Consider the following 13,737-nt stretch of genomic DNA (forward strand, 5'->3'; position numbering starts at 1 on the left):
GTTTCGACAGATGTCAGCAGTAGTACTGTTTGGAGCTAGCGGGTACTTCCTATACAAGCTGTTCGTGTACCGCCATTTCGTGGGTGCTGGAGTGCAATATCCGGCTGTCCTGTTGTTGATGATGGCTATTATTACATGTTCCGTGGCCTGGATCGGATGGCGGACGACCAAGGCGATGCACCAGTTCCACGTGATAGTGGTGGGTATTCGATTAATGTTTTGAGAATCAGAAGATTGGTTTAAAGTTTTAGTAACAGCTAGAGCTCCTTATGAAAGAGTTCGTCTAGGGAAGTACTGCCACCTGCGTTCCGGTTTAGAAGGGTAAAGGTGCTGGTGAAATTATACGCACATGGGACTTGTCAACTTATGTTTCAGGGTGACGATGACGGGCGCAGTGGCAGAGCCCAAAAGATCTTTGCGATTTAAAATGCTGAGTGGCACTGTCATTTGGTATTATAAAAAATCCAGCTGTTTATAATTATTACAAACTAAGAAACAATAAATAATATAAAATTCACACCCGCAAGACAGCAAATTCAGTCATCGTCAAAAGTCATCTCACTTGTCGACGCTAAGTTGGATTCAGTTAGTCAGAAAAAGTTTTATGTCCATGCAATAAGACCAAAAAAAGTTCACTTATATGACATATGGATCTAATAATTATAGATTCCGCGTCGATATAGCGTAGTCGCTCCGTTGGTCATCTGCTCTACTCAAATTACATGCCATTGAGGTATTTCGATCTATAAAAGTAAAGTTCGATTGCCTAATGTTTATTAACCGACTTCAAAAAAGGAGGAGGTTCTCAATTCGACTGTATTTTTTGTATGTATGTTACGCGATGACTCGCGGTTTGTGAACTGATTTTGATGATTGTTGTTTTGTTGGAAAGATACCTCAGTCGTTGTCCCATTTAAATTTAAAGAAAATAATCCACCTATAAGGGTGGCAAACCCAGTTAGGGTATGATTCCGGTTTCGCGCACTTTCGTGGAACTGATTGCAATAAAACTTGGCAAATAGGCGTAATTCAACGAAATTTTGAGGTCTTTTTTTTAATAATAAAAAAGCACTTTTGGTATGTTTTTTTTTTATAATATCATGTAACGGGACGAACATGTCGTGCGCCTGATGGTAAGCTACATGTTTGTCCGTAACACTTGCAGCGCCACTCAGAGCCAGAGTCAGAGCTTTAAATCGTAAAGATCTGAGGGGCACTGTCACTGCGCCCGTCACCCTGAGAGACATAAGTTGACAGTGCCTGTAATTTCACCAGCACCCTTACCCTTCAAAACCGGAACGCAGTAATATTCACATTACTGCTTGGCGGCAGAAATTGGTAAGGTGGCTCATTTTACATCTTGGGTTCATCTAAAATCAATCTATTTTTCTAAGACTCTTGAACCCAGCAGTCAACAAAGCAATTTTATTTAGGAAACGTCTAATAGGTTCACATAAATTCATGTTCAAGTTCAATTTTTTATATTTCTTTGTTATATACAGAAAATTAAATGATACAAAAATACATTGAATCACTGCGGTGTACATGGTATTAATATTTTTTAAATTAACACTCATATCAGAATACCTGATTGGTGCGTGTCTAAAGGTATAATTTTAAATATACGCGCATATACGGGGATTGTAGGGCCAGCAACATTTTAAAGTATGATTGGTAACTCTCTTTTTAATCTCTAAACTTTAAACATACGTTTAATATACCTCACATACCCCCAAAAAAAAATTCCATACTTCAAATTTGGCTGCGACATAAGTTGATCAATAAAGCTCCCTACTTCCTTATACCAGTTTAGTTTGTAACAGTTTATTGTTTCTTTGTTTAAAGTTCATAATTTTTGTTTAGCCATTCAGACACAGAATTCAAATTAGTATTTTAAAATCATCAAACTTAGTACGTCATAGAAATAATATTACTGGTATAATAATTTATTTATGAATGTTGTTTTTATGTATATAGTATTAAGAATTACAATGTTCCCAGCACTTTATTATTTATATTATATTTTTTAATATATTATTGATGCTTAAAAGTTCCTAATTTTAGTCACTCGACGCACTTTAAGTAGTGACTGTGTAATTGCTCTCTACTGCTGATAAAGGATTTTATTATTCCCGTACATTGCCTCACACGTATTCCTCTAATTTATACATAATTGTGTTATGGCTTACGTAACCAAATGCTTAGATCCATGTAGGTGCAACGACAAAGTCGGATGACGCCGGTCCATTCACTTCTATCGCATAATATTAAAAATTATTACATTTGTTAACTTTACAATTTTTTTTAATTTTTTTTATATTAAGTAGGTAGCAAACAAGCATACGGCCCGCCTGACGGAAAGCGGTCACCGTTGCTGAAAGCCTACAGCACCAGAGGCGTCACGAGCGCGTTGCAAACCCTTTAGGACCCTTCTCAAACCCCTTTTGAAGGGCTCCGTGCTGTATTCCTGCGAGAAAACTCCGACAGGGAGTTCATTCCACAACCTAATTAATTGTACGTGGAAGAAAGCGCCTCTGAAACCGTACAGTACGAGATAGACTCGGTTCCAGAGTGTGAGGATGGACTCCCTGCCGGTGGAGGGAGGTGCGATTATAAAATGTTGGTGTTGGCATCATGTCTTAGAACATTGGCCATTGTACAAGCGATAGAACATACATAGGGAGGCAAAGTCTCTCCTCGCAGACAGTGGTTCAATATATACAATAAATTATTTTATTATTTGTTTAATAAAGGACATCCAAGAGCATACTTATTTTAACGCACACGTTCATAGCCTCGCACCAGGAATACCCTGTATCGCGAATGCCATGTACACACACATAGACAACCACAAATTACACCCAAACACTCGCGAGAGAAATAAATGTTGGTCATACAAATATTTTCCCGGCCAGGGACCTCTGCGTGGCAGAGCGGAGCTTTAAAAAAGTCCTAAAATTGCGTGTGTCACATGACTATTAAGTTCCAGTACTTTGCTCTCGGCAAACAATTTTTTTTTACCTCACTAGCTCGGAAAAACTTACTTTCTCATTAGAAATCTGCGCGCAAAAGCGTTTTTTGCACGCTAGCGTGGAAAAGGTTTTTGAAATTCGAACTTGAGGATGGACTGTGGTGGAAGAAAAAGTTAGGTGTGTAACTTCGCACTTCGCTGATCCTTTCTTCCAAATTATTTTTCCTTTCCATTGTTTTCCGCGAATATCCCCGTTTTGCAGTGGCACGAACGCAAACCGCGAAGTGCCAGAAACAAAAAAAGTTTTAAAGTTCAACTGTTTTCCCTTCATCTACCATTTTCCTCGCTGTAGTGAGGTGAACAGTTGTGTGTTTCGCTCGGCAGCAAAGTTGTTTTGCGTCTCGTATCTTGGAACCGCTCGCTTCAATCTTGTCTTCCTTCGCTTGCTCTGGTTTCATTACAAGCACTCTCGTTAAACAACAACTTTGCAGCCTTGCATAACAAAGAACTATTGTAGCTCTCTATTCTTTTGTATCTTAGTCGATCTTCGGTAATGGAGATCATATTTTGTTTCTCAATTTTGTAATTATTATTTACAGTTTCATCTCTTATTCCTTTATGACAATTAGCTATTTTTTCCATTGTCTGTTTCGTCATGTCTCGGAAATGATTGTATTTATTAGTAACGTAGAGGCTTTTACGTTACTTCCGTTCCATTTATTGTTTTTTTTTACTGCGGATGTGCGTAATTTAATTATCTTGTTCTGAGTAGTGTTTTCTGATGATAAATTCTTATTTGCTGTTCAGCAGATATTAAAATGATTGTAGTATAAATATGATATCATATCTTAAGTTATTGTTTCCTGTTTACGTGATTCCTCAAGCTCTTCATTGTTTGATATATGATAAGACACTAAAAGTATTCGGAACTACTTATTGAACTATTTTATATTTTATTTGAACTGTTTTTAACTATTTTATTGAACTATTTTCTGATTTTACTTTTCCTCTCACAGTGACATAGTTTTGTTAACGACTGAAGAGATAAAAAAGATGGACGGGTTGTGCTCACAGGTGGTGGTGTGTGAAAATTGTCTTCCATTTGTCTTTTCCAAAAGCAGGAACTGCAATTCCTATTGATCTCGTTTCACTTTCATTTGGTTTACGTGGATATGCTAGTACAATTAATATGTTTTGTCCCTTACACAGCGAAGAAGTCTTCAGAAGTCGAAAAGACTAGTCTTTTCGACTTCTGAAGACTTTTACTGACTGACTTCTGAAGACTTTTTTTTAAGACTGTTACTATTCTAGAATAGTAACAGTTGTTAGTAGCAGTACAGCTCCTTGTGAAAAGTTCGTCCAGGGAAGTACTGCCACCTTACCGATATCTGGCGCCAAGCAGTAATGTCCGAATTACTGTGTTCCGGTTTTGAAGGGTAAGGGCGCTAGGGGAAATTACAGGTACATGGGACTTGTCAACTTATGTCTCAGGGTGCAGTTGTAGTGCTCCTAAGATCTTTGCGATTTATATCTCTGAGAGGCACTGCAACTGTTATAAAATAAAATAAAAATCATTTATTGCAGTATACAGTCCATTTTGTTTGCACACTTACAAGCTATCTAATCTACCGTTAGTACAAAAGTTACAGAATAAAAATAAAATGAATGAAAGAAATGAATTGAATTGATTACGTGATTGAAATGATTACACGTTACATGGTACTTGCTAAGTTCACCGAGCTCACCTAACACGCAGATCGGAGTCCCACCTATCCCCTATCATTTTAAGAACTCTGTTTGAGTTCTCTCGCACTCTGTGCAGGCAGCATGTCACCTTTTTTCGCATTTTGTTATGGACAGGCGTGAAGCTTACCATCAGGCGCACGATCTATTAGAGCCGTCACTTGATATTATTTTAAAAAAGTCACTAGTAGGTAATCCAACAAGACTTAGCCAAAGGTTGTCAAGTTAGTCATGTGTTGGAAGCACACGGAGCTTAGATTTTTTAACTTTATTTAGTACAGTTCGAGCAGTGTTCAAAGTGTAATAAACATCGAGTAACGCAAAGACCTAACTGTCCTTCGACCTGACTGGACTCGTATCAACACTTAAAATTTAAATCCAACTCTATGACGCTTACGATAACAACGAAGTACAAAGTGTCAAGCTTGATGTGCTGTTGACTGTACTCGTTGTTCGATCGCATCAATAATAATAACAAACGAGTGGAATATTTTCACTAAAATGTATAATATCAATGTTAAAAACATTATGATTTTCAATAAATTAAATATTTCTTAAACACTGTTTCACTTTAGTAATCTTTACATAATATTTATTATGGATCACGAAAGAATACGAAAGTTTAAGACGTGTACTTTTAAACATTTTTCAAAACCGGTTACACGTTACGTTACGGTTACCAATTCAAGGAAGAGTTGTAAACGATAAATGCGGAAACTTATTAAAGACCAGAATATTTCTAAAATCTAATTAACATTTTACGTATATAACAATAGATAATGAAATAATGTTACTTACAAAGCAATAAAAAAATTAATTTACTTGTGCGTGCGTGTAAGTGAGCGAGTGATTTGTGACAATTTTTCATTTTTGAGTTTAGTACTCTGATTGAGTATAATAAGAGTACCTATCTTTTAATATCAATTGTTCAAGTGTTTCTGCCACTGATCACTGAATTGAAGTCCATTTCATAAATTTCGGGTTGTTTAGTACCCCTAAATCAGTTACAAATAAAACCCTTTAGTGTTAGTACGTACACTAAATGCCGCGCTGGCTAGTCGTGGCGAGTATATTCTCCCAATCGCGTTAGCCTGTGATGAGTAGTATAATAATTTAAGTATTATTACATTTTTCACCATATTCACCAAAGGGATCACAAGTCCTCGTTCCATATATATTATGGATACTATAATTACTATATATATAAATATAACTATACGGCAGAAATACAATTAAGCTATCAGCGCAAAAGTGGTGTAACTGACATTACATTTTTTAACAATGTTACTTTAAATTAAATATGGGTTACACCAGTTTTGCGATGATAGCGTCAATTGTAAATAAAAGACAAAGGGATATTAAATAGTATAGATAATCCTGGCACCGATCCCAGGCTCCCCTACTTATCTGCAACATAAGCATTGTTTATTTCACGATGCCCTCTGGCGGAAAAAAAATTAAAATACTTAATTTTTAATTTAGCAACTAGTAGGTAAGTAGTTATAATATCTTGAATAAGGAAGTAGTGACTATTTACTAATCTACCACGTCAGAAGAAGAAGCGGAAGAGCAGTTGTAAGATACTCTTCAATAATTTTTTTGTAACTTTCAGGCGGGCATTCTAATTGCATTGGTGGTAGTAACGGAGTTTGCCTGCTTTGTATGGGCGATGGTTGTATGGGACAACATTGAAGTCGACATAAAACCCACAATGACTGATTACTTCGCTGCCACCGTTGCTAAAAAGGATCCTAATTCTGCAGACGCTGTGAGATGGGACAGGCTACATGTCAAGGTTTATTTTTGTTTTTTTTTATTTGTCCCTCCTTCCACGCCCTTATATTTATAATTCGTATATTTATTTAAAAAAATTTGCATTTTTTTGGTACTTAATTATTATTAGTATTTCGTTATTTTGCCTTTCTGATTAGCACTACACGAGTACGTATCGAAGCGCAGCGAGCGAAGCATTCTTGGCATATATTCGAATTGCACAATCTACAAACAAAACATTCGGCCGTTCTTCAACTGATATGCATGAAATTTGAAATGAGCACAAAAATACAATTGTGATCGTCGTGAATTTTGAATTTCGATCCAAATTTAGAATTTCGATATGTGACTAGAGACCAACAGAGGGCAAAAGTCACCATGTCAATTTAAGGGAAACATTATTCAATCGCATGCGGAAATGTGCAGTACTGGAAACCGGCTGGATCCGAACCTGCATCCTCAAGCAATCCGTGCCAGATGCTCTGCCAATTAAGTCACGGAACTAACCAGCATACCAGACCTTACGAACTTCTCCATTTGTTTGTAGCAGATCTTTGTATTTGGTATTTAACGACTTTTTTGCGCTACCTGTGAGAAATTTGTTTCTTGACTCAGAGAGGTACAATGTACCTACCTTTAATTTTAATAAACTAGTGGAGTAAATTCACAAAAAAATAATTGAATGTCATGGTAGTAAAACATCGTGACATTTAATAAACTTAAAAAAAGAGAAATTTAAATTAAGAAAAATATGCGCGCGCGTAATTATCTAAAACAAATCACACATAGTAGCTTCTTCGACTCCCCATTGCGACATGAAGAGCAGTACAGCCTGAAAGAAAAAAGATATAGCGGGAGTAAAGTATTCTAAAATCCAATAACGAGTAAAAAGGGATTCGCTCTGGACCTTTTGGAGGGAAAAGTGTCGTTTTTATTTTGACTTTCAATTATTTTGTGAAATCTAGTTTAAAGTGGAATAGGATAGTGCTATTGTGCCTTAATCGAAGATTAAAACGTGAAATTATACGAATCTCGAACTAGAATACCCGTGTCGGCCTGTTTAAGGAATCCCGAGTCAATCCAATCACGCCGCCTCAAATTGCCTATCCTCTTTGTGGCGGCCATATTTACAGAAACATAATTAAACTTCATGTTTAGGCTGATGGCTTTGCCAAAGCCTTAATAAATTAAAAAAAAAACGAGTAAAAAGTACTTTGTTTTTTCTTCGTTTACTCCGAGTGACCTAGACAAACTCAAACAGCCATTACTTGCTCTAGTTTATACCAGAAGATGAAAGTGTAACAATTAAAGTAAAACAATTATAATTTAATTTAATTTAATTGTTAATTAAAACAACACCAAGAATAATCACAAAAACAAAAAAGATGAAGAAGTAGATAAACCTACAATTTCACAAAGGTCGCTGCGCTTCGATTGTGTGTGAACCATTTTACAGATTATGACTGCGCTCGTTTTTAGTTCCGTGCCTATTCCGCATACACGGTGGCTCCATATTATTTTCCCGCGTTATTGCGTTTGTTTGGACCATTTTAGTGACGTGACGTAGCACTTAAATCGTCCGAAAGACGAGACGCTCAAGATTCCCAAAGACCGATAATCGTGGCATTTATGCGTTTAAGGTTTCGTTGTATCTGTGTCTGGTTGGAAAAAAATACCCCGAAAACTTCAGAATTTTGGTTCGTGATTTTGTTGTAGAACGTAAATGATTGAAATAAATATTTATTTTTTCTCGCAATCGAAGTGAAAAGTTTTTACTTGAAGACTATGGCTCGTTTTGTCCCTCGATAAAAAATATACTATTACAACCTCGACCTGAAAACTACAAATGGTTACAATTTAACAAAAATAGAAACTCAACATCAATCTCCATCGATATTCAGATAAGCTGAATGTTAGGAATTTTAAATTAGGAAATGAAAGTATTTGTTCGAATCTAAATCGTGTACTTATATTTCTTTTTCCAAACAAACCGACGTTTATTTATTCACAAAAATTGACTATGCCAAAATTGTTTTCATAAAAAAAGACTTAACGGTTCCTAAGACATTTTCCTTGTATGTTTTATGGTTTCGGATTTCCTAATACTGTCCCATTAAAAAAAACACTGCATAAGGATTTCTTGGCAGGCATGGTTACACAGACGCTGCTAACCATCTCTTCGTGTTTCTCTTTTCAGGAAACCATATCATACTTTCTGCTAGATGTAGTTCATCCATTCGACGAGCTTCGGCAATGTAATGGATGTTTATAAAATATTTCACATAATTTTGTTAATATACGTTATGATAGAGGTTCATACGGATATCCTAGATCGTAGGATGTCCGTATGGACCCCTTTTGCCTTTTATATCTATAAGACAGATGCCTTTTGTAATTTCCGAAAGATATAGAACAAATTAACTTTATCTCTATCATATTCCAGTTTGAATGCTGTGGAGTGTCCGGGCCGAACGACTACAGCGTAGTCGGTCACGTGCCGTTCTCCTGTTGCGGCCAGGGCCCCCTGGAGTCCCTACTGAAGCCGTACGTGGCGGACTGTTCAACCCTGTATCAACGTGGCTGCGCGAAACAGCTGCATGCTTACGCCAGGGAACATTTGTTAATGATAGCTTTGACTGCGCTTGCTGCCTCGTTGCTTCAGGTTAGTGTAATAAAAGTTTTCAAACTGCATTGTGCCAGTGCGCTACGATCCTTATGTCAGATGAGACTCAGGTCCGGCAGCAAAGGTATGGATTAACAAAGGGTACGCCAATCAAAAAGGTTTTGTGTAAAGAAAGAAAGAAAATAATATCACGTTCGCGCGAGCTACGTACTATGCCGCCCTAAACATTTGTAAGTGATGTAGAACAACGTACTATTACGTCGTTGAATTTCTTTTATTTCATTGAAGAACGTAAGGGAGCGCTATTTGGCCGTACATAATGTTAATAGGGACGTCATTGATCTACAACATATCGAGATATTGAATCTCTAGCGACACACAGCACAGTATCGAAATTTCACAGGATAAGTAAGTACTACTCACACATACCAATGATCGCTGGTATACATGCGCAACATCGGCGGGCGGTTTATAGGCGTCAACGATTATTTGTTATATTTATTATAAGCCTGTGGAAGAAACGTTTATAAACGTTTGCATTAATGTATGAGAAAAATATCTGCCACAGCGCATCTACCGGCAAAAGCGCGATACTCGCGCGACTGTGATATTATTTGGTCTCATTTTGTTCTGACTAATAATACAAAGTAAATCTTAATACTAAACACTGAGATCCAAAATGGTCACCACTTAGCATTCGTCAAGTAATGTATATAAAACGAAAAAATGGTGACAGTATACATGCTCGCTCCGAATCATTGCCCGTGGTCCAACTGCGTAGTCCAACTAATAGGACCAAGGGTAATGTTTTTTGCCCGTGGTTCTACCAGTAGGACTACGACTACTACAATATTGCATGGACATTGGACCTACTGATCGGTTAGTACAATCACCATCAATATAAATAATGTTACTGGTTCTGAGCTAACTTCAATTTATTGTTCTCTAGGATGATCCCTGCGACAGTTCATAAAAAATCGCAAGATATAACCTCGTAATAACGTGCACTGTTTAATGTATTTTATGAATTATTTTTTTAAGTATCGCTTTTAAGTGAAAATATTATATGGTGCGTGCAGTCATTGAAGAGCGCCGCAGCTGGCTTTAAAACTCAACGTCATGTCTATTTTGGAATGGCGAACTGATCAGACCAGCAAACTCAGTGTAGGGTGAAATAGGACTATAAATTCTAAGTATTCCAGTTACCAGGGCCACATACCAACCTGCACGCCATGCACCCTGAACTCAGCGAAAGCGGCTCTGGCCACACTTTAAACAGAGAATTCCCAAGAAGGGCTGACGTAAGGCAGGCGGCCGGTTTAAAGTGTTCCCTGAATCCTCTGTGTGTGCAATATAGACGTTGTTGGGGTTGTCACGTCCCCAGCCATGTTCGCGCGTAGACAGTTTCATTGCTGTACTACGCAGAAAGTCGGCGTCGTTACTGACCAGAATACCTACGTATCAGCGCCGACAGCCTCCTGAAGACCATTGCAAAGAGGAATGAGTGTTCAACATTGCGGCACTTAACTAATATTACGAAGTCCCTGGTAGAATATCAGTACTAACACAGTTTTACGTCTGCGCTAATATTTATACGGATCTCAGTTGTCTGTTTAATAAAAGATTATTATTATTATTATTAAAACAACTCGACGCTGATATTCTGTGGTAACCGAGGAACGAAAAGGACGCCACCGACAATCAACAACAAAATATAAATAATAAGGTAGAAAAATAAAACATAACGTTAAATTTTATATAACATTATAATGGCAGTCTCCCACGAGTAGGAAAAAAACCTACCTCAAATGTTTCTTTGTCCGTTTCGCTCTGTTCGTTACTTAATGGTACTGAAATGCATAATATCCTTAGTCCTAGTTAAAACGAATAACATGAGCATAAACACAGGGTAGCTGCTGCACTGCAACAGTAGTTGAAGAGTTTCTCACATCTGTCTGCGAAAACATTTTTTTTTCATTGGATTTACATCTATATATACCAAGTTTTAACCGACTTTAAAAAAGGAGGAGGTTCTCAATTCGACTGTATGTTTTTTTTGTATGTATGTTACGCGATAACTCCGACAAATTGTGAACCGATTTTGATGATTCTTTTTTTGTTGGAAAGAGGGGTACCTCAGTAGTGGTCCTATTTGAATTTGAAGAAAATATAGCACCTCTAAGGGTGGCAAACTAGAGGATGGATGATTTTTGAGGTCGGTTCTTTTAGTACTCTGTACTGAGATTATACTGAAATCGGTTAACAGAAAGCGAGTGAAATACAATAAACCGGATTCATCCCCTAATTTGGCACCGTTCGAGGTGCAAATTTTCTCATATAAAATATATTTGAATAGGAGCACTACAGATAGGTACCCTATTTTGTTTTAAAAAATCACGAAATCGGTTTACAAATGTCGGAGAATGGCGTAGCATACAAAAAATACAGACGAATTGGAACCTTTCCCTTTTTTTAAGTCGGTTAAAATAATTTATTGTCGACATGCTTGACAGACCGCTTGTCTAATTTACAATTACACACACAAATAATATTATAAGCTAAACCTTTTTGCGACAGTTATACAGTTGCAATTTTACCCAATTTATTCAATGAAAATAAAATTATTTTAGACCAGATAATAGACGAAAAGACTGTCTTCTGCTGGCCTTTAAGTCTGCTAATTTTCTTGAATTCATTTTCAAGAAATTATATTATTAATATTTGTTATTCTGCTAAAATCTAAAATCTGCAATGGCGTTGAGTCTCAATATAATGTCAATGGAACGGCAGTGATGTTGCCTTAAATTTTCAAATTATTTTTTTTTTGTCAAATGCTCGACTCGCCATTAAAGAGCAGAATACCAAAACATTGCAATGGCAGTTGAATAGTAGATCAATGCCATGGATACTCAATCGACTCGAATAGCTCACTTGGGGCCTTGAACTTATTCCTTAGCAGCAAGGATTCCTGCCAATGTATGCTACAAAAGAGATGAAATAAAACTTTGGGATGTTTGACAATTTTAGCTGGAGATGATTTTTTGACTTCTCATGTTACATTTCACACCCTTCGTCCCCTATGGACATTTGCAACACCAGCATGCTGATTTTTCGCTGCTGTTTTTGCTGTTTTTCGCACGCTGAGTTTCCGAGCGAGAAGATGAACCTGATTCCTACTATATCTTTCTAATTTGTGAGTTAAATCAACTATTGTTTCGTCTTGAAACGTTAAAATTTTCGGATTGGCCACTTATGTGCTCCGCAATTATGTACTCGGAAGAGACGCAGTTTCCGATCGGGAGAGGCAATCAAAATTAAGCTGCTGAGCTATCGTTGTAAACCAAAACACTGCAAGGGTTATAACATAGTGTTTCGTAATTCCATTACACCTTATCTTTCAGCTTGTATCCAGGGAAAAGAAAGACATTTAAGTCAAATTATCAAATATACACACATATCAAAAGTGTCTACGGACCAAGGAAGTTTTTGCTAATTACTGAAAATCAGGTTTATTGTGTTTTTTTAACACAAATGGACTCATTCTTGGTTAATTTCATTTTCAAATTATAAAATTGACCAATAAAAAATCCATCGGTGTTAAAAAAATTCATTAAAAATCCTGATTTTCAGTGATTGCCAAAACCGTGCTTGTTCCCTAGACACTTTTGATGTGTGTACAAAGCAAAGTAGTTAAAAAAATATTTTTCCAAAATGCGGTTTTTGATGTTACAGTGTTTTGGTTTGATTGACGGTAGAGAGGAAGTGCCTAATTATGCGTTGCTTTGAAAATTAACAAAAAATAATCTACGAAACAAAATTAGGCAATTGGTTTTTCAAATGAAATAAAAATTTATATTTGGCACCAGCCATACACACATACAACATAGCATATGGTTGGTGCTACGTACTTCTTTTATCATCAATTTTGTCAGTTTCTCAAGAACTAAGTTTTGGATTTAGTGACTTTATTATTGAAGATGCCATTTACTATTGCGGCAATGACAGATTTTATGGCATGTTGAAATTTATTTGTAATATTTCTTTTTTTAAGTTTTTTGTTTTTTTTTGTTTAAAGTTTATTTAGTAGCTGTAGAGCTCCTTATAAAAGAGTTCGTACAGGAAAGTAAGTACTACGGTCGTAACTATTTCTGCCGTCGAGAAGCAATTTGAGCATTACTGCGTTCCGGTTTTGGAGGGTGCTGGTGAAACTACAGGCACATGGGACACGACAACTCGTCAGTAGCACTTCTCCGAACTTTGCAGTTCAAAGTTCTATACGGCATTACAACTGTCATGGATAGGCTTGTCGCTTATTACCAGGCGCACGATTTGTTCGTTCTGTCGCTTGATATCATAAAAAAACCTAGCTTAGATTTGATAATAAAATCGCAAATTAGACGCAATTACGACTTTTACTTCGTAGACAAATAAAAAAAAACAAGACTGGTGACGCTGAAAATGCTCATTAAATAATAATTTATCTGGGAACGAATTCGTAGACAGAAAATTTTAAACCTCTGTTATCCGTAATTATGAAGCTTATCGCATCATCTGTTTATACATGATATGCATCTTCAACAAAAAGGTGTGAAGTCATAAATCTACCTATAGACGATGCCTAGTTCTG

General features: G+C 36.7%; 1 protein-coding gene across 4 annotated transcripts in view; it reads left to right on the plus strand.

Annotated features, from left to right (window-relative positions):
• LOC113237430 (23 kDa integral membrane protein-like) overlaps window positions 1-13,737 on the plus strand; it is a 55,339-nt gene that overhangs the window by 754 nt on the left and 40,848 nt on the right. For 2 of the 4 annotated variants that reach the window (XM_026473888.1, XM_026473890.1), the window contains exons 2-4: window positions 11-199; window positions 6,327-6,509; window positions 8,931-9,149. In XM_026473888.1, coding sequence (XP_026329673.1) covers window positions 11-199; window positions 6,327-6,509; window positions 8,931-9,149 — 591 coding nt within the window. Of the gene's footprint in view, window positions 1-10; window positions 200-6,326; window positions 6,510-8,930; window positions 9,150-10,189; window positions 10,744-13,737 lie in introns of those variants that run through there. The other 2 variants (XM_026473886.1, XM_026473889.1) reach the window with 2 other exon arrangements.

The sequence above is a fragment of the Hyposmocoma kahamanoa genome, unplaced genomic scaffold, assembly GCF_003589595.1.
Source record: "Hyposmocoma kahamanoa isolate Upper Pololo Valley unplaced genomic scaffold, ASM358959v1 93, whole genome shotgun sequence".
Taxonomy (NCBI): domain Eukaryota; kingdom Metazoa; phylum Arthropoda; class Insecta; order Lepidoptera; family Cosmopterigidae; genus Hyposmocoma; species Hyposmocoma kahamanoa.